At 36.0% G+C, this 26,560-nt stretch overlaps 1 protein-coding gene across 1 annotated transcript in view; it reads right to left on the minus strand.

Annotated features, from left to right (window-relative positions):
- Positions 1-1,030: 1,030 nt before the first annotated feature.
- TMTC2 (transmembrane and tetratricopeptide repeat containing 2) overlaps positions 1,031-26,560 on the minus strand; it is a 355,937-nt gene continuing 330,407 nt past the window's right edge. Inside the window, exon 12 of the mRNA XM_004675843.2 lies at positions 1,031-3,717. Coding sequence (XP_004675900.1) covers positions 3,538-3,717 — 180 coding nt within the window. The 3' untranslated portion in view covers positions 1,031-3,537. The remainder of the gene's footprint in view (positions 3,718-26,560) is intronic.

Below are 26,560 nucleotides of genomic sequence, written 5' to 3' on the forward strand. Positions count from 1 at the left end.
TTCTTGTATACTCACCAGTGGAAGGGATGAGTGAGCTCTCTGGAGCAATTCTATTAGGACATTAATTCCAATCATAAGGGCTCCATCTCATGACCCAGTCAGTTTGCCAAGGTCCCACCACCTAATACTAGTAATCAGATTTCCAGTATGTGGTGGGAGCACATTCAGACCATAGCAAACTCCTTTAATCTTCATAGTCATCTGCAATGAGAAATATAGAAGATGTGATTTGCGGACAATGGTTACTAAAGTATTGTTGGGGGATGGAAAACTTATCTCTAAACTTGGCTTCAGTGCCTGGAGTCTCACGAAACAGGACATACAAGTACTAGAAAACATGAGGTCAGGGCTTCTGCTTGCTAGCTTTGTGGCCTTAAGTTATTTCATGCTTCTGAATACCGGTTCCTTAACTATAAAGCTGGAACATAGCCTCACATGTTCACAGGATGATTGGCATAGAATAAAATTCTTACAGCTAAATTTTACCCTATAATGTAGAATCAGGCAGTATATCACCATGTTATTATATAAAAACACTTTTAACAAGACTATTGAATTCTCCATCTGTCAGTTTGCACCTTGTCTGGGACTAAACTTTTCCTTATAGCCTACTCCTGAGGGTGCTGTGCCCATACTTGTCAGAAGAATAAGGTGGACCTGTGACCAGAACTGGTGAACTAGAGAATTTCAAAATGTGGTCCTTCAAGTAGGGCCATTTTTACCAAGCAATCTATGAAGCAGGAGACTGACCCTGTTTGGAATACTTCCTCAAACTTTCTCATAATGTATCAGTAAAACAAAACTAAGCAAAAACTAAGTAACCTTTTCTGAACAATGAAAATATCCTAAAGGAAACCTTTATTAGTACCAGGAATAACAAATAATGGTTAATTATTGATTATTCTTAGTCACATGTCTCCATTTGAATCTAAATTCCTATTTTAAGAAAAACAACAAATTTTTCCAGTTCTATTAAAAACCAACAAAATATAACTATACCGCAGAAGATTTAAGAAAGACTTGTACAACATATTTGTTATCAATGCTTTATTGTTGAAAACAAAGTTGAAATTCTCTGGCACATAAAACAATTATTTCTACAAAAGGAAAGCCTACAAATCTTGATAATTTATACAAATAACAGTTTCTCAAAAAATAAAATTTTAATTTAGTAAACTTGTCTTGTGCTCTATATTTTTAGCACTGTCTGCAATAATCCACCATAAATCCCTGAGCGGAGGCATTTTTGACCATGTTCTAAAGACCCCCCCCAACCCTCCCACCAAGTTGGTCAGCTACTAAGCCCAGCCCTGTAGTGAAAGGTGTCAGGGACATTTAATTATTGGAGATCCATGCATAATTTAGACACAGGCCCAATTATTAATGCTACTTGGGAACTGGCTCAACATGAAGTGCCTCTACTGTGCAATCAGCGAATCTATTAAGAACCAAGTACTTGAAAGGAAGAACAATTAACAATGAAAAGACATTAAATGTTAAGACAAGGAGGTCATCATAGGTCAATAGCTATTTAAATAAATAAAAATGTCAGACATTGAATTCATCTCTTTAACCTTATATTAAATTCCATCTTTTTTTTTTTTTTTTTGCAATTGCCAATGTACTTACTAGAAAAGGAGAAATATATTTTCACCCATGTTTATGGCTTGACATAGGTTTGCTGTTAAATATCAAATAGCATTCTGAAAACAGTGATTTGTTGTAATTTAACTTTTGGCCCTTCATTGAAATGTTTACCAAATAATACATGGATTAGGAGAACCTTCTTCTTAATACCATCAACAAGTCTTACTACATTTGTCCTCACAAAACATTAATGTCATAGAAACACTACTTTAAATTCTTTATGACACCATATTCAATATGCAGCAAAATGTATAAAATGAGGAGAAAATATGGTCTGATGATATATATCCATTTCCCTTTAATGGTGACACTAAGCACATATATACACAGAGTATGAAAGGAATGGAACAAAAACTAATTTTCAATGGCAAAGAACTGGTTTAATGAATCAAATTTTGTTCTGTGATTTTGTTCTTATCAGGTAATAAATAAATAAATATGTAGGGCCTGGTGTAGTTGCTTTCTCTACAAAGAAATTGACTTACAGGGTTAATTTTTAGTAGCAAAGTTGGACTACCTGTTAAAAATATTCAATAAATGTTTTTTTTTTTTTTTCCCTACTGCATGTGTAGTCTTTTCCTTATAAAATGATCACTGAAGTGAATACTAATAGGTAATGAAATAAAGGCCAAAAATGTGCTAGTGAAAAACAGTTCTGAAATGTGGGAAGCTATTAGCAGAAGACCTAGACACACGCAGGCTAATGCTATACACGACTGCAGTGTAAAATAAGTCATGTGTAATATCCTTTGGGAAGAGCAAAATACGATAAAAATTATTCCTTAAAAACTTATCAGTATTGCTGTTTAGGTACCTAATAGAAAGTGATTAGCATTTCATACCAACTCTTTCCAAAATATAAAATCATTGGCAACCATCATTATATACTCCTTTACACAGACTTGGTATTTTAACCAGTAAAATCTGGGAAACACAAAGCACCTTCCTTTCTATCTAACAGTTGCTGGTCAGGCATTGGAACTGGAACACTCTTAAGCTTCCTTTTGAGTTAATCCTCAAAATAACTGTATGGCATTGACCAGGAATAGTCATTTTGACAACAATCTCAGAAGTTTATGATTACAATGAATTTTTCTATGCAGTCTGGGAAAATTTTGGTGATAATGAAATAAAAAAAAAACAACAAAAACGCCCACGACACACAGAAGACTTCCTCATCCTCTCTCACAATACCAGTGTGGTTTGCTCTGTTCTCCTTATCTTTTCAAATATGAAAAGTAAATGATGCTCATGAGTGAAGACTGTGGCATCCAAATCATAAAATGTTATGTGTAGTCAGGAAACAACTATAGATTCAGACAGATCCTGACACAGTATTTAAAAAAGAAAAAAGGTTTTCCAAGCTTCAGAAATTGATATGCAGGCTGCCCCCAAAGAGGAGAGACAGCAGTGTCAGGACAACCAGCCATCTGGCTTGGATTCACACTACACTACTCATGACTGTCCAATTAACACCTGACCTTAATAGCTACCCTGGTTGAATGGACACTCTGACTTCCTCTCACAGTGTTTAAGGAACAATACAGTTCTAATTTAGCTTTCAAAACTGAACAAAATTTGTAACTTGACTCCCCTCCCCCTGCAACTGCCTGTTGAAGAATGCCAAAAGATTCTGTTTTAAGTGCTCTGGTTTACAGTTCTATGGGTAACAATTACATCCTTTCAGGAGGTTTCCAATGTTCCCCTTTTTGGTGTTAATGGCTTTGCCAACAGCAACTTTGATATTCCCAGAAGTGGCCGTGACCTCCGTGACCTCTGCCTGGGTCTTGAAGTTCAACTAGCTCTTGTCATATCAGTGCTGGGAAGTTCGGTTTGTTCATGAAGTCCACTTTAAAACATGGAGAAGGATGAGGGCATTGCCCTGCTGTGTCAGGTCTTGGAAGTTTTTAAGCCTTGTTTTTCCATGATGTTCCACAGTTTGCGTAGATTAGATTGTGTGATGACGTCATCTGGCTTGAGCTGCAAAGCCCTCAAGTAGTTGGCTTCTGCCTTCCTGAGCCGGCCATTGAGGTGCAGAATGGCGCCCAGGTTCATTAGAGCAGCCGGGTACTGAAACCAGAGAGGAAGGAGAACAATTAAGAGGCCATTTCAAGTTTTTCTTCATGGAAGACAAAAATCTTCATCCACTTATGCAAATGATTCCCTTATGTCTGGAGGCATTTTATGGAAGCAATTTAGGCATTCATACAAATAGACAAAGATAACTAGCAAGAAAAAAAGTTTTCCAACAGAGTCTGAGCACTTTGTACTTTAAAAAGAGCAGGAGGCTAGTTTTCTTCTTTTAATGAGAAAGCATTGGTTACATGCAAAGATCTATTAATCTAGTCAGACTGTAATTTTCTGAGAATCTGAGTTGAAAGTGATACAATTTCAGAGAGGAAGAACTGAAATTTTTTTCGTCTCGGTGCCAAGAAATAAAAAATAAGTGGGAAAAATGGACAAATCCATGCACACTACTCTTTGTTCCCTCTCTTTAGCGATAATCCAGGGCATCTATACAAATGTAATAAGCAAAATATCTCGTAAAGTTTCACTGATGTTTTCAGGGTAAAAAGACTGAAAAAAACTTCAATGCAACCACTAAAGGCCTTTCCAAATCTAACCCCTGTCGCTTAATGACACAAAATCCTTATTTTTAAATCAAACATTTCCTAGTGGTGAATAGTTACCATAAATATAACAATGTAAACAATATTAAAATTGATAAACAGAAAAATATAGCCTTTCTGAGAAAAAAGATAGCCTTTATATAGCTATTATGTAGTTAATTTCTCAAAAAGAATTTTCCATAATGTGTGATAACATGAATATATTATGTAAAAAGCAAAGGTTTTTAAAAAAATGGTATGTTACATAGCACTAGTTTATACAAAGCTTTCCATCCCCAAATGCTTAGGCATTAGTTAACATTAATTTAAAAAGTCCTTTCCAAAAATAATAATAAATAATAATAATACATATTTTGCTAACTATCTAGTAATAAGGACTGCCCTGTTCTTGTGTAATCCTAGCAACATTCTGGCTAACAGAGAGCAGCTAATATTTTGCTAATTACATAAATGCATATTTCAAATATCAGAGAAAACTAAGTATTTATACTAAGATTAAGCTTTCATTTTATAGCTGGTGTCAACTAGTAATTCTCATGGCAGCTCTGTGAAGCAGCCTAAAATAATTAATATTTTTATGACTTAGTATTTTTACAATGCCTGCATTTTTCAGCTGAGATCATGTGATGCCACTCTTCACTGTAAAAGCAATTATTTCTGAACCAAACAATGTTGTGGAGACGGATGAATAGCTCAGAATAAGCTAACTGCGGAAAGATGATCAGATTTAGAATTTAGAAGACAGAGATATGAGGTTTTGTTCAACCAGTGACCTAAGAGATTTGTACCTTAATTCTTTCAATTACAAATAACTGAAAAGCATCATCAACTTTTTTACATGTTGTTAGAATGAAAAGGCAAAAAATAAATGTAGCATAGTACCTGATGTAGTGGCAGACACTACAAATGTAATATTCACTTTTTCTTGTTTCATTTGCTTGATGTCTAGGAGATGAATGTTTGTGAATATTTTGTTGCTATACAAGAGTATAATTTTTTCTTCAATGGCTACACAATATGTCTCTGGAAGCATACCAAAATCTTCTGAGTCCTCAACTCCTAGGCATTATTTTTCAACTTTTCTACATCCTTTTTTTTCTTTTCCAAAAATAAGGTTGCAAATACAAGCTATTCCTGACCTTCAAAAGCCCTCTGGACAGGATGACTCTATACTTATCAAGAAAAATACAGATGGTCAATTTCTAATTTTAAACACCAATCCAAATAAACACAGCTTTAAATTACATGTGCAATGAATAGCTCCACATTGCAAACCTAAAATAACACTGTCTTACTCTGTCTTTCGAAAAGAACTCTGTTAACATGCAACCCATTATTATCTGAAGTTTCTTGATATCTGGACATAATTTTCAACTCTATCTTCTCATAGAGCTTAGAGCTTAGCAATAAACAGCTACTAAACTGATGGTGAAGTGTGTTCACAGCTGAATTACTAGAAATGCTAAGTAGATAACATGTTCAGACTTGCTGCTCTCCTGAGTGGGAAGAGAGGAAATAGGGAGGGTGAACCGTTATTGGAGACCATTCCCTACTAAACAGAAATAAAAGACAACCAGAGATCGGGCTGAGAGGGACCAGATGGTTCAGTGGAATAGACTTTGTTTCTTGAATTGCTTTATTATCAGATTGTACTGAACTATGATTGCAACACAGAAAGTTTTGAAACACTCTGGGTATTGTGCAGTAGTGTCTAGCTCCAGCCCAGAGATGGGAGTACTTGGACAAGCAGAGAGTGCTTGAGAGCTCAGTTTCTTCTACAATAGATGCTAACAATACTTGCCTAACAGGGTTGCTGTTGTTATTAAAAATAAACAAAAAAAACCAAAAAGCAAAATTACTGCCTTTTCTTCTCCATGTCATCATTTTAAAAATACAAAAGAGAACCTTCTCAACAGATGCCTGAACAAACATTAATTCACATGTTGAGAATTTGTGAACTGGCTTTATGTTAATGAGTTTGTAGACCTTGTTAGATTAAACCTATAAGAAATGGATATGGCAATGGATAGTGAAGTATATCAAGCCATATATATAGGCTTTATTATTAATTGCAGCCTGAGTTTATTCTATCCTGTGAGGCAAATGTGATAACCATTACACTATGGAAACAACCATATTCTATCCTTGTAGCATTTTGATGTCACCTCCATCACCTCAAATGATGAAAACAAATTTATTATTATTCTAAGATATGATTAGGAAGATATGATTTCATCTGCTATGAAAATCAGTTCTGAATGCTAGTTATAATGGTGTTTTTGGAATAACTTTAATTTTGCATTATCCATACTAGCATGTCATAAAAAAAAAGCAAAAATTGACATTATAAAGTTAATGTGTGGTAACATCACATGAATGTTCCCTCATATTCATATGGTCTTCCTAAAGAGTAAAAATCTAAACTAAAAATGTGATTATTTAAAAACAGTACTTTTAAGCAGCTATAGGTTTCTACCACTATAGGTTTCTACAAAATAGATGCAACATTTGCTTTGAGTGTGTTTATTTTTATTTCAAAACTTACAATTATAAACATTACATCATGTTAAAACATTACTAGAGCTTCTTATTTGACCAAACAGAATTGATGAAATTTACATGCTGCTATGTTCTATTGTGACATAGTAATATCAGTGTGTTAGGTAAGAGATTTGAAAATGTCAACAGTTATTTTGATAGAAACAATTTCATGGGATTGTTAAACATTTATGAATGAAACTAGACAGACATTTTCTTACCTAGTTGTTTTCTTTTTTTGAACACAGGGGCTATATCTTTTAAATCTGCCAAGTTACCTCTCCAGCAGTGACTGAGTGTAATTTATAGATGCCCGCTGGACTGGTCCTTTCCAGCCTTGCTACACAAAACCACAGCATCAACTATGAGCTTGAGAGAAATGTAGATTTTCAAGCACCATCTATTGAATCAGAATCTGACTTTGGCACTGGCACGCTCATTAAAATGCTAGTGATACTGTTTCTGGAGGTCATTTCCAAATCTGAGATTGTATAATTTTACACCTTCTTTGGGATGATGTTTTCTAGAAGAGGATGATATTCCTCCAGAATGTCCATCCTCCTGGAAAGTCCAATTTTGCTGTTGATTGAGTAATTACTTAACTAGGTAAATGTTCAAATGAAACCTATTAACAGAAGCAAAAATGACTAAATGATATTAGACAGGAGAGGGAGTAAAAGCCTTTTCATAACCCAACTAGAGCACACAAGGCTTTATACACAGACATCAAGACTCTCTGGCTATAAAACTGAAATGCAAGAGGCCAGGTGACTGGCTGTCTGTCTGATTACACACTGCTGTCACTGCTCTCTGCCAGCGTTGATTCATGGGCTAGAGAGCAGAAACACCACCACAACTGCTGTGTCTTCCCTCACACACAACCTCTTTTATTAAAGACAGCCGATGAAATTTTCAGCACACTAACAAAGGCAGACAGCAGCCTGTAACTCAGTAACAAGGGACTTGTGCTCAGTACAGCAAATGACACCGCCTCCTACTTCACAGACTAGAAAGAAGAACCAGATCTTTCTTGCTTCCTTGAAGAGGACAGATGCTTTACATCAAAGGGGCTGACTGGCAGCCACACTGAAGCAACAAATGATGTCTTTTTCCAGTCTCTATGGAACTATGTTTTTTTTTTTTTTTTTTTTTTTTTTTTAAAGATTTATTTATTTGTGCATACAGAACTGGGGTACAGGCCAGAGGCTCAGGGGCGGTGAGAGGCTTCACCAGAGACAGAGTGGGGAACAGAACAGGCAGATCGACGAAGTACACTGCTGAGGGAGCAGCGGGCGGGTCAGGAGAGGTCTGCCACGCCATGTGGTCACCTCCGGGGCAGGCGGGGAATCGAACTCATGCAGAAGCGGCTTTAGATTCTCAGTGCTGTGCTTTTAACCCGCTGCGCCACCAGGGAGGGCCGGAACTATGTTTTTATGGTTACTTGACTGTGGTCTTGATCTTATTTCTCCAACACTGGAGAAAATAAGCAAAATAAAGTAAATAGATATCTACTGGGCGGGATGAACAAGGCAAGATTATGGAGGTCTGACTCTAGTCTAACAGCCTGAGCACCCCCAAGGAATCCTGCTCAGGTCACAGGGCATCCTGAACACACAGGTTGGAGGCAATGCATTCTTCCTGGTCTTTGTCTGTTATATACCTGTGGAAAGAGACACCTATAGTATCTACAGAGGGACAGCGGGGCTTATGGCACTGAGGGCTGGGAATTCCTGTTTCAGTTGGGAACACTCTGAACTGAAGAACTTTAAACAGAGGCCTGGGGAAGGGAAGAACTAGGAAAAGGAAAAGAAAGTTTGGGTTGAAATTTTCTGATTAAGCAGGAATGGAAACCCATACAGTAGTTGAGATCTCTTATTTTAATCGCCTCTCTGACCATTTTCCTTTCATGGAGGTAAATCAATAGGCAAGAGAAGCTATGGAAAAGAAGAGCTAACAAACCAATATTTCTAATTTAATAAATATACCTCTATTCATGGTATATAAATATATATATATATATATATATACACATATATTTCTATTAATAGTATGTTATTAAAACTGCCCATATAATTGTATATTTTACTGTTGTATGAACTAAAAACTTTTAAAAAATATTTATTTATTTACGCATACATAACTGGGGTGCAAGCCAGAGGTGCAGAAGCAGAGAAAGGATTCACCAAAGACTGAGTGGGGAGCAGAACAGGCAGATCAATGAAGTACACTGCTGAGAATAGCAGCAGACATGACAGGAGAGGTCTGCTGTGCCTTGTGGGTCACCTCCGGGGTGGGGATCGAACTCATACTAAGTGGCTTTAGCTGCTTAGTGCTGTGCTTTAATCCGCTGTAGCACCAGGGAAGGCCCCTTAGGGATATTTTTTAAATAACCACCTTAACTTTCCTTCTAAATTTGAAAACCTAAATGAATTTGCAAAATAATTATTATTAATGGATTCCCACTCTTTTTAGTAGCCACCAAATAACTTAATAAGGCTCTGCATGTACCATTCAATTATATTCAGTTGAAATTGTTTATCCAATTGAATTTACTGGAGCAGTAACTATACTATGATTCTTAAAAATGAATGGTATGAAATTTTGAGAATCATATTAGTGAAAAAAAGAATTTATTGTACAAGTTTAAGGAATCCCTTTTATTTGTTTGTGTACTATACATGGTGGCTACCTAATAAGTAATTACTGAATTAAATTTTTTCAGATTACTTATTAGACTTAAGGAAAAAAGTGTAACATGAATTAAAGCAAAGTTAGATTATCTTGTTTTCCTCATTTCCATTGGGACTCTTCCTGCTTTATCTCAATGTCATACTCAAAGATCTGATGCCAAGTTAGAAACCTGACTAAATTATCATTAATTGCCTTCCTCTTATAGATAGACAAATACATAGGTCTAATTTTTAAGTCCTGGCAATTTTACCCACAATTTCTTTTTTTTTCTTTATTGTAAAGTATTTATTTATTTATGCATATAAGAACTGGGCACAGGCCAGAAGAACAGTGGGTGAGAGGATTCATCAGAGACAGAGTGAGGAGCAGAACAGGCAGATTGACTGAAATACACTGTGGAGGGGAGAAGCGGGCAGATTAGGAAAGGTCTGCCACACCATGTGGGCCACCTCCTTGGAGTGGGAATCGAACTTGTGCTTTAGTGGCTGCAGAGAGCTTCATAGTGCTGTGCTTTAACCCACTGTGCCACCAGGGAGGGCCCAACGTTACCCACAATTTCATCTTAAATCTTTTCTCTAATTGTGCCTCTCCCTGTCTTCCAACTTGCTTTAAGCTTTAATCATCTTTTTTTGGATTATTTAATTAGTTTGACAGAAAAAGAAGAAAAAAAATGGATAGCTTGAACAGATCAATGGGTGATAGATTAAATGAATGAAGAATGAATGACAGAAGTAAAGCCCCATGCAGGGTTTTTCTTTATTAAAAATATTTGGGGATATGAAAATGTCTGACAATAAACATTATTTACCTTTCCAAAAAATAAAACTTTATAAAGAAAATCAAAGCTGTAAATATCTATCCACTGTCCTATTGCTAAGTTCACCCTGTCTTCCCAAGAAAATCACTATCCTGAGGTTGGTATTTCTCATTCCAATAAGTAGCATATCTTTTATCATCCATTATTATCATATTTACATGTATTTAATAAATTATAGTATTATATTAACAGCTTTGATTTTAAAAATTTGTCATCATACATTCTGCCTGCCATTCCAACAAATTCACATCTTGAACTTGGAAACACTGATCTATGATTTTGCTTGTCAGATTTATTCAAATCAAGAAACACACATCTGTGCATACACACACAAACAATTTAATTATTTCACATCGATTACTATCCATTCTCTTAGGGATGGACATGTATACTTAAAGAGAACTGCCATCAATATTCTTGTTCCTATCACTACCTTTCTAGGACTAATAAAACTGCTGCCTCAAAGGGATGCTAAAAAATTGCTCTTCAATGTGACTGTATCAAAATGTGTCAGCAGTGACTCATAACGGGGTTCCTTTATTCCATACCCTAGTTAACTCGGCAATGTCTGTCTTTCGGGTGGTGAATAGGTAAATAGATTTGAATAGAAAATCCATCAAACTTCTTGCAATTCTGAATTTTTAATCTCTGACCTGTTGAAGAAAAAGCTTTGGGTTGCTGAATCAGCCCTTAATTAGAACTTTGCCTTTTGACCACAGGTCAAGAACACAATATTGACTTTGCAATTTGTTTCCCTTGAAGGAGAATTAATTTTTCCATGTCTTTGTGAACTATGAATTTTTGTAAAATTGTACTTTGCTTTTCCTGATTACTAGTGAGATTAGTAACTTTTCACACATTTATTAGGTTTTAATATTTTCTCTTCTGTGATCCATCTATTTCTAACATTTGAACAGAATAAGATCTAGAAGGGACTGTCACCTACATATTGCTATTTGAGAGGTAAGAACACAAAACTCCCTCTACCTTAAACCACCCTTAAATTGGTGTTTTTCTGATCAAAATTATTTTCCCAAGACTGACAACCACTGTTTCTAAACAGAAAAACCTGTGATCCACAAAGGTTTGCTTCTAACATGGGTAAAAAGATGACAACAGAAATCTGTGGCTAAAGGGGCATCAGGATTCATAAGAAAGTCTCAGAGTCAGCGTAGAATCCTGCCCAGCATACAGAGGGTGGACAGCAGCTCCTAGCTAGCCAATATGCAGGGCTGACTTTTATTATGGCCTCTGTTCTGGTCCTCTTGCATTCATCTAAGTTTTGTTTCTCCCTCAGGGACAACAGAGTCTAAGATGAACAATATATTTCCTATTAGCTCTCTCTTTACTGCTCTCCATTTCTCTAACACTACCTAGGACAGCGATCTCAGCTCATTGCTAAATTTTATAAGCCTTTTACTGTTCTCCCCACCTTTAATTTCGACTTACTAAAATCTTTTTTCATCTGACCATTTATCTTTCTTAAACACAAATGGTTTCAGAGGGCCACCTGTGCTTAGAGAAAAGACTCCAGACTCTTCAGCCCACAATAAAGAACCTGTTATAACCGGGCATCTAAAATAAGCACTAGCTATGTATTCTGCCTGATACAAGTCAAACTTCTATTTCTGCCATGTGCTATTTTGAGTACTCATTACTTATCATACTGCATCTCTGCCAAAGTCCTCTTTTCCATTCTCTTTTCAACAAACTTCTGCTCATTTTTCAGGAGAGTATAACAATCTCTTATTCATAGCTTACTTTTTCATGTTCCCCTGATAGTGTCTACATACATTAATTGCAACACTTACCACAAAGAATTATAGCCATTTGTTACAAGAGTCTGCCTGTGTTGCTGGAGGGTGAGACAGTGAATTTATTTTAACTGTCTCTATAGTTCTATTACTAGACTCTGGCATATGAAAGAAATTCTCAGAGAATACATGCTTTCTGAAAGAAGAAAAATTTGTATGGTTTAGAGGAAGAGATGACCTAGGAAAGGTAAATTCTAGCTCAATCTCATTGTGATTTAACACGCATTTATTGAGCACCTACAATTTGTCAAGGTCACTGTCAGATACTCCAGGTAAATTCTCTCTCTCTCTCTCTCTCTCTCTCTCTATGTATATATAGTGTATATGTGTACTATATATATATATATGTATTTCTTTCAATGTCTGTCTACCTATCATCCATCTCTCTCTCTCTCTATCATCTATCCATCCCATCTATCCCATCTATCCATCCATCCATCCTGTAGGAGGCTTTAGCTAAATTAAATTGACACTTGATATTCACCAGGAACTACTAGGAAGTATACATTCATTATCCCATCAATGCCCCTCCATCTTTAAAGTAGGTAGAATTGCTATGTGTGCATTGTTCTAAGCACTACAGTATGATTGCACAGAAGCATTCATTGCCTTTAAGAAGTTCATAGTCCTTTGACTTACTACAAGCTCTTCTGCTCCAAAGCAGAATCATAAGGGAAATACTAAATCTGAGCTGAGAGAGGCTATTACTTCCCCTTGGCTATTATATGTATATAATGTATATGGGGCTATCAGACAAGATGAATTATCAGGTTGCTTCAAATGTTTTATTCTTTCAAAATGATAACAGTATACAAACCTCTGTAATTGGTAGGCTATCTAAAATTACATTACTTTTAGAAGATTTTTTTTAGCAAATGACTGAGAACAAAGGCAACAGTAGGGAGGAAATCATGGAAAAACCTGAATGCCAATTAATTTGGAGTCTAAGATGTCAACAATGGTATCAATGATGTTAACCCTTCTGAAAAAATCAAACTATTAAAAATATTGTTAAAAAATATGGAGTGTTAATGCAATAATAGAAAAGAACTTCAAAAAAAGTCTATGATTATACAAAAACTCACATGAAATGCAACATTCCCAATTTAGAAATGATAGTTCTTTGTAGCCACATTTAGCCTATAGTCATATTCTGAATACAGTGTCCCTGCAAAATGACTGACCAAATTGTATGTATGGCAAGGGAAAACAACACAAGACATCTAGAAAAGGAAAAACAAATTCTGACAGGTACTAGAGATGATTCATTTTGATTCTCAATTTCAATGCAGTATTTGTGTTTTGAAGATAGCTTTGAATAAAACAAAACAGATATAGGTGCCAAGCAAGACACAATGCTGTATTAAGGGGGTAGTTTCAATTCATCAGTGACATATTTTATTCTGTCTGTTCAATCTTTTTCTCCTACATCTGTCCCATCCCAGCGGGTGTTACAAAAATGTTCATTTAGCTTTTATGATGAGTGTGATTGCTACAATGTGGAGTGCTATTCATTTATATGGCAATCAAAATGCCAACATCTGTGGTTTGAAGGGAGAACAAGCAGTATTTGTAATAGAGGCTTTCCAAAGGTGGTGGCTATTTCTAACAGATTTTAAAGTGTATCTACTAAATTAAGAAGCTATTCTTCACTGGAGATGATCTGACTTCAAAGATTGCTTTTCTTGATGTCCATTACCTTGCAGGAACAGCTCTTATATGATCCAAGTGGAAAAAAGACCTCTGGCTACCTACATTTAACAAAGCTATGGAAAAATATAATCAATGCAGTGTTTACCTTGATTTGCAATTAGCAGGTAGTTCATTTGAAGTAAATCTATTGAGTAAAAGTGCTATATAAATGAAAACATATATAATGTCGTACGTGTAGTTTAGAAAAAGGAAAAAAAACTGAATTTATTGAAGGTTAGACATTGAAGAAATTTAGGAAAGAATCTGCAAAACAGACAAACATCATCTTATCTCCAAAACACCTAGAGCTATCTGTCCTTACTCATCTAGAAAGCTGCTACAAAAATGCAGATCATCTTCCCTTTCTTTGAACCAAATTCTTTGCATGTTTCTAGTCCAAATAAGATTTAAGCACATAATCCACTAGATACTTTATTCTTTTTTAGCATGGAGAGGGAGGGACATGTACATCCTTTCTCAATCATAATCATATTACACAGAAGGATTTCCAGCTGTACAGGAAAACCAAGTGTACATGTGTGAAGCGTGAGTCTGAATATATCTAATACAATGAATGCTCATTCTAAGGATTGAAACACTTCGATTGGAATAATCATATGTTATTAAAATGTATTTTAGTGAAATCTCATGAGAAGTTGAGATTTGGGATTTAGGATTGACTTGCTATGAAGGATAAAAGCAGCAGTCAATTTTAGGAGAGATCTGGCCTTTTTGCTGTGCAAACTGACCAACTGACTTAAAAATAAAAATTTAGCACAGAGGTATAGACAGCCTAGATGAACAATCACAGATGTTCTAGAGTAGGCTCAATAGATGCAACAATGACCAAATCAGGAAACTTAGGCCCATGTATATACCACATCTTTATTTGATTTCCACATTGGCCAATAAATAGCTTTGATCAGATGGGTGACAACTGAGAGATATCCACTTGTATACTGTATATTGGAAGACAGATTTTTTTTTCCTAAATAAGACTTATTGAAAATACTTTTTTTCATTTATGCATACAGAACTGGGGTATAGGCCAGAGATGCAGAGGCAGTGAGAGGATTGACCAGAATCAGAATGGGGAGCAGAACAGGCAAACTGATGAAGTACATTGCTGAGGGAGCAGCAGGTGAGACAGGAGAAGTCTGTTGTGCCATGTGGATCACCTCTGGGGTGGGGATCGAACTGACATGGAAGAGGCCGTGGCCAGATTCACAGTGCTGCGTGTAAACCTGTTGCACCACCAGGGAGGCCCCAGTTTTTGTTTCTTTTTTTTTTTTTTGAATTATGGAAGTGAGTATGCCAGAGATCTCAAAATAGTGAATTAAAATGAAATTTTTGGCTAGCCACACATGCCCTAAAATACAATTATTTTTCTCATAAAGCAGATGGGGATGATGGTGTGAACAAGCAGGATTAATGTTGGGGGGCCATGTCATCCAGAACAAGCACATATCAATATGGCAACAGAATGCATGAACTAACCATGTTCAAAATGGGTATGAAGAAGCACATTCCAGTGAGAGAAATCGCTACAGAGCTCAGACATACAGAAAGTGGAAAATTTTGTGAATGTTCTGAGTTAGGACAACCAGATTAAACCTGATGAAGAGGAGGAAAGCAATTCCTTCAGAAACTATAAATCTTTCCAGGGGCTAAAAATAAAATGTAAACACAACATCTGACGCAGGGCATTCTATTTGCACTTTTATAGGGCCAAGACTTTGTTGATACGTGCTTGGAAAAATAATGATGGAAGGGCTTTGCACATCATTCCAAAAAACACTCCATCAAGACACACCAATAAAGGTGAAGCCATGCTTTACTCTAAGCCATTACCCTTGCCAAAATGTCACATCTGCTGAAAATGTAAAAATAAATATGGCTTGGGTATGTCTAAACTCACAGCAAATCCAGGGAGGTCTGTGTTAGAACTTCTATCACTCACAGAGTGTAAGCTCACATAGCATCCTCAAGACCTTTACATTACATGTTTTATTTTTGAAATGTGCACATCTAAAATGTCACATTCAGACTGTATGCATTATCTCCTAAGTTAAGATGTGTATAGTCAGCATATTTTTAATATACATAAGATTTTAAACACTGGTTTGGTGACATTTTTCTTAACTGTATATAATACACAGATTTTGTATTTCCTTTACCTAGTCTACCAATATCTACCAATATCACTTCTCTAAGCAAGTCGACTTTTTTAAAGCTTTATTATGCAGACAAGAACTGGGGTACAAGCCAGAAGTACAGGGGTAGAAGGGAAGGAAAGGATTTACCGGAGATAGAAAGGGGAACAGAACAGGCAGACTGACTGAAATACACTGCTGAGAGAAGTAGTCAGCAGGACAGGAGAGGGCAGCTGAGTCATGTGGGTCACCTCTCTGGCTAGGGATCGATCTTTTGCTGTAGTGGCTGCTGTTGCGTCAAAGAGCTGATACTCAGTGCCACCAGGAGGCCCTGAGCAAGTTTATTTTTAAAGATGTTACACACCTTTCACTCCCTCCCTTTCTTGACCTTTCCTGTTAATATAAAATAAAGAAGCAAACAAGCAATGCTCACATGTATTTATTGGGTACTTATTCATCTATACTCCCAAATAACCACCCAACGGAGACTTGAAGAGGAAAACAGGACAAAATAATTTATTTTGGACCTAATGATTAATCCTCACATGCCAACTCTGATTTCTTTTAGACACATCTTCAATACCGAAGATGTGTGAGAAACCATAATGATTATGTGATACTTGTCAGATATGTCTAAGAAATCACAAAGCAATGCATTTGCTTCTAAGAAAATATAAATTTGTATTGGCAATGCAACAATGAGTGAATAGTAATCTGATACTTGACTACAGGAAACGGTGGCCAAGTATCATCTTTACCGACTATGTACAAATGAACAAACAAAACAAAAAGGACTTCTCCAGAAGTACAAAGCATAGCTTTTCAATTTTCCTGTGTAAAAAAAAAGGGCAAGTTTGTTTTTTTGCTATTACATATTAGTTATTAATAAAACTAAGTATCTTATGAATAGTTCACTAACTAGCTAATTAAACTGCAAGCCATTTGTCTCATAAATGTTTAATGTCCATTACATAATAATTAATTCAATTTCAGGATCTTGAAATAGCTCATAGAAATTAAGCCTTATTCTAATGCCTATAATTTAACACTTTTATTTACTTCAGCCAAAGACAGAAGTTGTAGAACTTTGCTAATGTCTTTAGTTCATCTAAGAGAAGTAGGAATTTAATGCTAATTATAATGGCTCTATACTTAGAGAATTAAATCCTATATAGTTAAGTGAGCATAATCATTTAAAGTGCACACATGAAAGGGTCATCTCCAGCTGAGAAGCAGGAGTCAAAAGGATAACGTAGGTCAAGGTAACCCCAGAACCTGGAAAATGAAGGGTGGAGAAGTATGAGGATCATCCCAAGAAAAGGGAGATTGGTGCAGTAAGGCCTCTCTTACTATATCAATGGAATTTTGTGGGAGTGAAGAGAAAATTTATGCAATGAAATGGTAATGAACAGTTCATAACAGAAAATCACTGAAAGAATATTTTGTAGACTGCAAGTGGTTAAATTGACATGTCTCCTCCACTTCTCAAACTATACTTTTTAAATTGAATTTAGGTTCTTCAATTACCTCAGTCATTATAGATAATTTTCTTCCATTTAAATTGCAATTTGTTCATTTACTCATTCATTCCTTATCAAATTATTGAGCAATTATATTGGAGATGCAGCAATAAACAAAACATTTAACACTGGGCTTCTTTTCCATTCTACACATGACACAGATGATAAATACACAGGTGAAATATATAGCAAGTGACACAATATGGGAAAAAATGCAACAAGAAAATGTTCAGGACAGGCTATTGGTCTATGGGTCACACATGGTCTACTTCTGGGCCATTCAAAATTCTACAATTTTAAAATTGTCGAAAACACTGAAAAGGAATAATACTACATCATGACACATGAAAAATTACATAAAACTTAAATTTTATGCCCATACATTAACTTTTATAGAAACATAGCCACACTCAAATTGTGTATGCACGGTCCTTGACAGCTTTTATGCTTGAAGGCACACTTCAGTAGCCATGACAGCTACCTTATGACTGCAAAGCCTAAACTATTTACCATCTGACTCACTACGACTAAAGTTTGCTGAACCCTACCGACAACAGGGAGACAATAAGTATGGGTTTTAGGAGATGATGGTAGCTAGTGAAAACTGAAGCAAAGGAGGGAGTAAGCTGTGCAAGGAGTGATATAATCTGACTGATGCTTGGGACACAATGAGGGAAGTGATCTAATGAAGGAGGCAAGAAATGGAGTTGAATTCCTTCTGAAATGGGTATGTTAGAGGTTTCTTTAGTAAAAAGTTGTTGGGGATACCATTTAAAACTTTTGTTTACCTAATTGCTTTATTTCACCACTATGGTTCAAAGATATTCCTAAACACTAAGAGAACATTGAAGAAAATTTTTTCTTAGCATCTTAAACGTGAGCATTTCATTGTCTTATGTCTTTCATTGTCTTATCGTTGTTGCTGATTTTGTATTCTTGATCAAATTTGCATTCTTGATAGGCAGGTTTTCCTTTTTGACTGCTTTTAGGTTATTACATTATTGTGGTAGTCTATAATATCACCATGTTGGGCTCAAGTATAAATTACTGCTTATTCATTCAACCTGGACACACAGGACATTTCTCTAACCATGCCAGAAAGTTCTAGAATATTCACAACTTTCTTCCCTACTTTGGGTTCTAAGTAGATGTTGCTATTTTTATTATGCTCTCAATTTTCTTAATTTCCCTCTCATAAGCCTCATTGTTGTTTTCTTTATAGCATGCAAAATAATTTGTTCACACCTGTTTTCAATTTCACTAATATTCTCACTTATCACTAATCTGCTGTTTAGTCACTGAGTTTTGATTTAATCATTCTTTTCCTTTCAAGGTCATTCTATCATCTATTTCTTAAAAGTTGCATACAAAGTTATTCTATATTCTGTGTCTGAACAATTACATATCTACAGTCTTTGGAGACCAAATAATTTAATTCTGCTGATTCTCATTCATGGTTGTTTATTTCCTTATGGTTACAATCCTTGAGTGTTCTTTAACTAATTGCTTAATTTTAATCTGAGAAATCCAGCAGGCCTGAACCAGGGATGTTTTCCTCCACGAGGGATTTGCATCTGCCTCTCTATCTGGAGAACTCTACCAAGTTAAAGCTATACTCTCACTGAGAGTCCTGACTCAGTTTAGATTTTGCTTTACCATAAGGGTTCAGGCACAGGGTTCATCAAGGAAAGTCAAGGCTGCTACTCAACCCATGCTCAGGATAATCATGCTCTACAGCTGACTAACCACTGAAAACTTCAAACTGTAGTAGCTTGAAGTTATTTTATTTTTCTTCTCCACCTCACCCTTGGATAACTAATTATCTCCTTCTTGAAAGTCAAGAGCACTTCAGAAGGAACACATTATTTTTTACTCACTAGTAAAGAGAATTTCTGAGCTCTGCTGTACTGAAAGTAGAAATATTTTTGATTCTAAAAAAGTCACTGAAATTTTGATAATTTAGATTTAAGAGTTGCTTCAGATCTGGGAGATGGAATATTAAGGAAGAGAGGACCCACAGCGATTATAGATACTGCATCCTGTATTTAACACCATGCTAAGTGATGGGGGGAGTTAAAAGAAAAGTGGATCTTGCTCAAAGGAAGATCCACTTATCAAAAGGATTTCAAACTCAAGGAAAGGGAGGAAGGGACAAATACAGATAAGCAGTATAAACAAATGAAAGCATACCAACAGCTAATGAAACACTATGACATCCTCCAGGAATGTTATCCACTCTTGGCAGTACTTCACTCTGCTTAGTTTGCAGTTGAGACTACTAAACAACCCACAGTTTATTTATCATAAGTATGTAGTATTTCTCCTATAAAGAACACTTATCACATATATGATCATTTTGTATTTTGACAGCCCCTTCTTACATTTCAAAGGAATTTCAATTTGATATAATTTCATTAGCAGAGCAGTTGCAAAGATAAAGTCTAATTTCATCTAGCCAAAGGAGAATGTCTTCCTTCGTCTATTGTGACTCTTATCATTAACAGCAAATTTGAGAATTCTTTTTGAATGCAAGCACTGCTGCTTCACACACAAAATATGTTTGTTCCTTTCTTTACTCACACAAAGAGCCAATAATAGCGTGCCTTTTATGTTGCCCACTCTGATGCTAAAGGACAGACACGGGACTCACGTACCTACTGTCACTGGAAATCAAAATGTTTCTTAAATGAGGAAAACTGCACAAACCATAAGCATGCAGTCTGAGGTCTGACAGTAGCAAAGATCTACCCATTGTAAGGAGCTAATGTCAATATGCAAACTAAACTCATGTGGATTACCATCTGTCAACTGCAATATTTTGCAACTGCCTTTATAATGTTAATTTGTTACTTGTTTTACATATGTTATTACCTTAGTAAAACAATATTAGCTGGTTGCTTTGCTTTTTTTTTTTTTAGATTTATTTTATTTCATATGTAAGAACTTGGGATCTAGACCAAAGGTGTAGGGGTGGTGAGAGGCTCTAGAGACAAGAGTGGGGAGCATAACAGGAGAATTTAGTGAAATACACCGCTGAGAGGTCTGCTGTAGTGAAATACAATATAGGAGAGGTCTGCTGTGCCATGTGGGGCAACTCCCTGGCTGGGGATTGAACTCATTCTGCAGTGGCTGGCTATGACCTGACAGCGCTGAGACTTTAACCCCTGCACCACCAGGAAAGCCCCCTTGATGGTTGTTAATTTGAACACAGCAGATAACTTTTCATTCTCAGATGCAATTATTTGTTAAATATGCATTTCCCCTAGATCTTGTTTACTCTTAATGACTAAAGCATCAGAAAGTCTAAATCCTGAGACATCACCAAAATGGTGAGAGAACGCCTCTTGTTTTGCTTCCAAGAGGAATTTCTGACAGTGAAAGTTAGAGTTCTGTGACTTGGAGTAAAACTGGGACATCTGGATAGCAACTACCAACAAAGACAGAACAGTGGGGACACAAGAGAGAATAATAGATAATTGAAGAGGAAGGGAGTAGGTGGGAAAAGTCTAAAGACCACACTATATTTTATATGAAATATACAGAAACAAAACAAAGGTACAGATAAAACTACCAAAACAAACCCTCAGATTTGAGGCTACCAGTGGGCATTGGTAATGAGGAACAAAACAGAGAGGACTCAGTGGACTCTGATGGAAGATTATGGAAGTTTTGGTGGTGGGTGTGCTGTGATAACACACATCTGAAGAGTTGTGAACCTGTACTATTGAATAACATACAGTGTTGTAAACCAATGTTACCTCAATTTAAAAAAATAGAATTTTTAAAAAGAAATGTTTCCATTAATTATACTAATACCTTTTTTTTTTCGTTTGATGCTTCAAAAGCCTCCATATACATATACATATACATATATGGTGACATTTATTCTAATTGATTACAAAGTTCTGGTCCCTGAGATTTGAAAGTCACTTTGTCAAAATAATGCAATTAATAGTAACTCTGTGTTCAAAATTTAATTCTCTCTACTATATTTGCTCTTCTCTTTTCACTCTACTATTCCAATTTGTTATGATGGCAATGCAGTAAGTGTTTTTATTTTGTTAACACTGGTAGTGACTTACAGTGCCTTTGGATAGACTGGACTAACAATATCCCAAAGTAAAAGGACACAGAATAACTCAAAAATCGAGAGAATGTAACAAAAGTTTTGCAAATACAGAAAATCTATTTGCACTAACATGAATTTTTTATGGTCTTTCTGAAATACACTAAAAACTATGTGAGATCTATGAAATCCTTCTTAACTTCAGTCTTTATTTCTTGCTCATGTGCTCAAAAAATGAAATCAATATCTACTTGAAGGACAAAATTTATATATTTCTAAGTGCCCATTGCTCACAAACAGTGTGATGGAAATGATAATGCTTAGATATTTAAAAACAACACACTGCTATCCAAGATTATTTAATCACACCAAAGATTCTATTGAAATTTTACATTTGAATGCAAAACAATAACTCTAGCAATCATAGTAAATGCATAGTAAACCATTGTGTTGAGTCAATTAACTTGATTTATAAATTTAATTTTCATTTATCAAGTCTTATTGAGTAAGATTGATTAAAAAACGTGATCAATATGCTTTCAGCTAGCCACAGACATATGAGGATAACTAAGACTACAAAACATGGTCTACAATGCCACTAAAGCAATCCATTAATAGGATAATTTGTCCTCAATCAGAAGAATCTACAAATGTCCTGGGCCATATTTATTTTCTGGGAGAAAGCTCCAGATGTTGAATAATAGCTACTTCAATGAGTATTTGTTGTATAGCAAGTCAAATAATTATTTAATTGTGGCCAAATCTATTATGTGTTAGTGGAAAAAGAAATGGTCCACAGAAGTAGCATACACCATAGCCTCACATACAACATTTAGCTTACGAAGCATTGCAACAGGATTTTCTCCAAGCTGTTTGAGCTACATAATGAGCTAAGTGGCAGGGGCTTCCAGGCCTAGGCTGAGAAAATTAGAGCAGGATCCAGAAACAGAACGAAGCTCTGTGTTTATTCCCCAAGGTATGGGTGTACATAACTCCTCATGGGTCCCAAGGCATGTCAAGTCCCAAGGACAAATGGTCTGGTCTTCAGCTGATTCTGGGTGTGTAGCCAAGACAATCATCGGCTGTCATCTGGGCACAGGCCAGCCTGCTCATACAGATCTCCCCAGTTGTGGGCGCCAACAGCATTTTGTGACTTCACACTAATATCCCAGATTGCCCACAAAGACAGTCTTATCCATGGATGGCTACTGAGTAATTAGGGGGAATAACTAGTGATGAACCTCCCATTCTGCCATCTTGCTGTTTCTGAGAATCCTTGTCAACTTCTTAAGTTTTGCCAATCATATGGTTGCAAATAAGGATCTCATTCCTTTAAAATTGCATTTTTCAGTATGATTAATGATATCAACAATCCACTCAAGTTTATTCCCTGCATGGAGTTCTGCTGTCAATTTACCCATTTGTTGCCTGGTTTTATTTATTTTTTTATTATTAACTTGAAATTTCTTTGTCTGCTATAGACAGTTAAGGTTTTAGGAATTCTTTAGTTGAAAAAGAACAGTAATAGATCTTAAGTCTCTTTTAACCTTGTTTATTTTAAAAGGCAATGTAAATATCCTTCCATATAGCATACATGTACACACACACACACACACACACACACACACATATATATATATTTCTCTTTCTTAATGTTGGAGGAATTGGACTATGCAAAATAGTAACATATATCAGTAGTATAAAGAAATTCAAATCAGCATATGTTTAAACTTTGACTCTAAATCACAAATGTGCATTGAAAATTCATAGTGAAGAGAGAGTGGATGTTGTACACAGTAAGAATTTTATTAGAGAAAAATAATTAAATTGTACTCATTTGTTTGCCTATGGGGTTGCTTCTATTTAGTTTGGAAAATTTCATTACTGTTATAAATCTTTACCATAAACACCAAAGAGCAATACCTACTGTGTAAGACAAAACAATGAAATTAAACTTTTAATCAAGAAATTAGGAGCTCCCTGGGAAATAGTTGGGAAGGAAAATATGTCATATTTCACTCTTTTGCAAAGTAGAAGATTCTTAAAAATGATGGAATATAGGAGGATACTGGCATTAAGACAATCTGATGATTATAAATAAAAATTACTCTCTAGGCAATAGAAATGGGAATACCTCTCCCTCATTAAAAAGATACAACACACTTACTAACTTCATGAAAAGAACATGGCATTCACCCTATTTTAACAAGTCTTGTTGAGTAGTTTTTTTTTTTTTTTTTGGCTTTCTTTGCCAATAGAAATAATAGTGCAGATAGAGATGCTTGATAAAGATTTGGAAGGATGAATTTGTAAGGTAGAGAAGAATTTCAAATGGACAGAAGGGTAAAAGCACATGGAGTTTCAGAGCATGTAGTTCATGGATGGTGAGTGGTGCTGAGAATTTGGGCCTTGCGCACTATGTTATATACATGGACTTGGGGGAGGGGACAGTTTTACTAAGAGCTCATCTTAAAATTTTTGGGGTTCTGATAAAAATTCTAAAATTGGTTGTGCCTCCAGCAACAAGGAGTGGACAAAGATTGTTATCCGCAATGAGAAGTCACAAAGTATAATAGTAATTTGAAAGGGACCGTGTTTAACAAAGATGTGGGACTTGTGGCAGAACTGGGTACAGATTTGAGGGGCCTGAGAAAAATTTTGTGTAATAGATTATGGAACCACACTAAGGCAGTGCAAAGAGAGATGAAGAAGAAATCTTACAGCAAGCCATTATGAATCATTGATAGGTTTTGGTGAACTGTTTGAGGGTGAAGAAAGAGAAAAGAAAGAACTGAAATTATTACCTTGGTCACTTAAGGAGAAAGTAAATGTAAAAACTGATGTGAAGAATCCATGAGAATGAGATCTTCTGGAGGAAAGGAGAGAGCTACTCTGAATATGTCTATTCCTGCCATCTTTACCTAGGACCAAGCCAGCACCTTCAACAACACAGCCTATGCAATGATTGATTAAAATATTCCTCTGTTTCCAGCTTATTCCTCTAATCCAGTTTCCACACAACCGCCCCAGAAGTGTTTGTGAAATTTAAATAATTATTTGACCCTCAAGCTTAAACTACCCACCATGTTTCCTCCTGTACTTAAAATCCAAATGACTCCTGTCTACCTCTACTAACTTCAGTTCCTGCTCCTTTCTCTCACTCATATGCTCCCTCCTTCCTGGCCCTCCTTCTGGTCCAGCCTTGGAAAGAACTTTCCACAGCTGCTCCTCTCCAGACTTTTTGTATTGCTGGCTTCTTGCCATTTCAGCCCAAAACTAGAAACGCTAAAAAGTGATAATCCAGCCGAAAGGATGCCTGTCCCCTTGCATCATGCCCTATTTTCTCATGGCTTAGGCTTTATTTTCCTCATATGATGCATCAATCAATAATCATTCATAATTTTATGGCCTTTTCATCACCTCAATAAAAATCCTTTTTGTAAATGGAAACAATTTTGTTTACATTGCATATTGTTTAGTGTGGATGATTAAAGATGATGACAAGTAGGTATTCAATAAATATTTGTTAAATAAAACAATATATACTGTGCTTGAAGTGTCACAAGATATAGCCATGTATAGAGAGCTAGAAAGCAGTTTTGAGCCCATGGAAAAATAAGCCTGAGCACACAGGTATAGGGACTCAGTAGATTTGACTTATTTCTTGCAGCTCAATGACAATTTGTGTTTACTTGTGTGAGTATGTATGTGTGTGTATGAGAACAATTTCCCCATAATAATTCCTTGTAAATACTTATTTTTTTTCTAGGGCATGGAAGCAAACAAACTCATTTCTTTCCAATTTCTCTTCAGATGAAAGAAAAATCGAAACCTTAGCTCTGCCACTCATTAGGTGACTTCAGGCAGATCAATTATCTTCATATACTCACTCAACAGCTGTTTGTTAAGCACTCACCATGGACAGTTACTGTGATGTGGTACTGGCACTGAACAGATACAGTCATTGACCTCATGGAGCACATATGTATGAGGGAAATGGACAAACACACAAAGAAATATACATATGAAACAAAATCTTAGGAAAAAGTGGAGTTCAGAAAGTTTCTTTGAATAATGGCCAGCAAGTTGAAATCAGATGAGTGAGTAGAAACATTGATTTTGGAGGTAGAGGTAGAAGCCTCATCCTGAGTTGGGAGTAAGAGTCATATGCCTACCTGATAGAATATGAGGTTGACAAGTTTCAGAGAGGAAAGGAAAGGGAAATAGCAGTGATTATCACAGTACTTGAGACCCAATCTTCTGCAGGGCTTGGAAGTCATGTTAAAGATTTTATTGAACAGGGCCCTCCCTGGTGGAGCAACAGATTAGGACACAGCACTGCAAGCTGGTCACAGCTGCTTCAGAGTTTGATCCCCTGCCCAGGAAGTGATCTATATGGTGCAGCAGACCTCTCCTGACCCGCTCGCTTCTCCCCTCAGCAGTGTACTTCATTGATCTGCCTGTTCTGCTCCCCACTCTGTCTCTGGTGAAGCCTCTCACTATCCCTGCATCTTTTGCCTGCACCCCAGTTCTGTATGAATAAATAAGTTATAAATCTTAAAATAAAAAAAAAAAACTTTAGTGAACAGATGAGACCCTATATGCAGCTTAGTATCTTCATAACTTTCACACTGTTAACACCATATGTACTTTGGTGTAAGCTTATACTAAACTTTCTGAATACATTTTTAAATTTGCTAAGTTCATGTAAAGTGACATGAATAAAAACAACTATTTTTGTTGTTAAAGGAAGCAAATTTTATGCATTTGCAAGGCTTTTCTTTCATCCTCATGATGTCTACTTTTTATAATAGTCATTCTTCATTTAATGTTTCAGTCCTTAGTGGACCACATTTATGACAGTGATCCCATCCACACAGCCTAGATGTGCAGTCGATTATACTATGCTCTAATTCATTCTATGACATTTGCACGAGCAGTGACTTTGCTGAATGATGCATTTCTCAGAATAGATCCTTGTCAAATGACATG

Source organism: Condylura cristata, unplaced genomic scaffold, assembly GCF_000260355.1.
Source record: "Condylura cristata isolate star-nosed mole 26May11 unplaced genomic scaffold, ConCri1.0 scaffold00004, whole genome shotgun sequence".
NCBI lineage: Eukaryota > Metazoa > Chordata > Mammalia > Eulipotyphla > Talpidae > Condylura > Condylura cristata.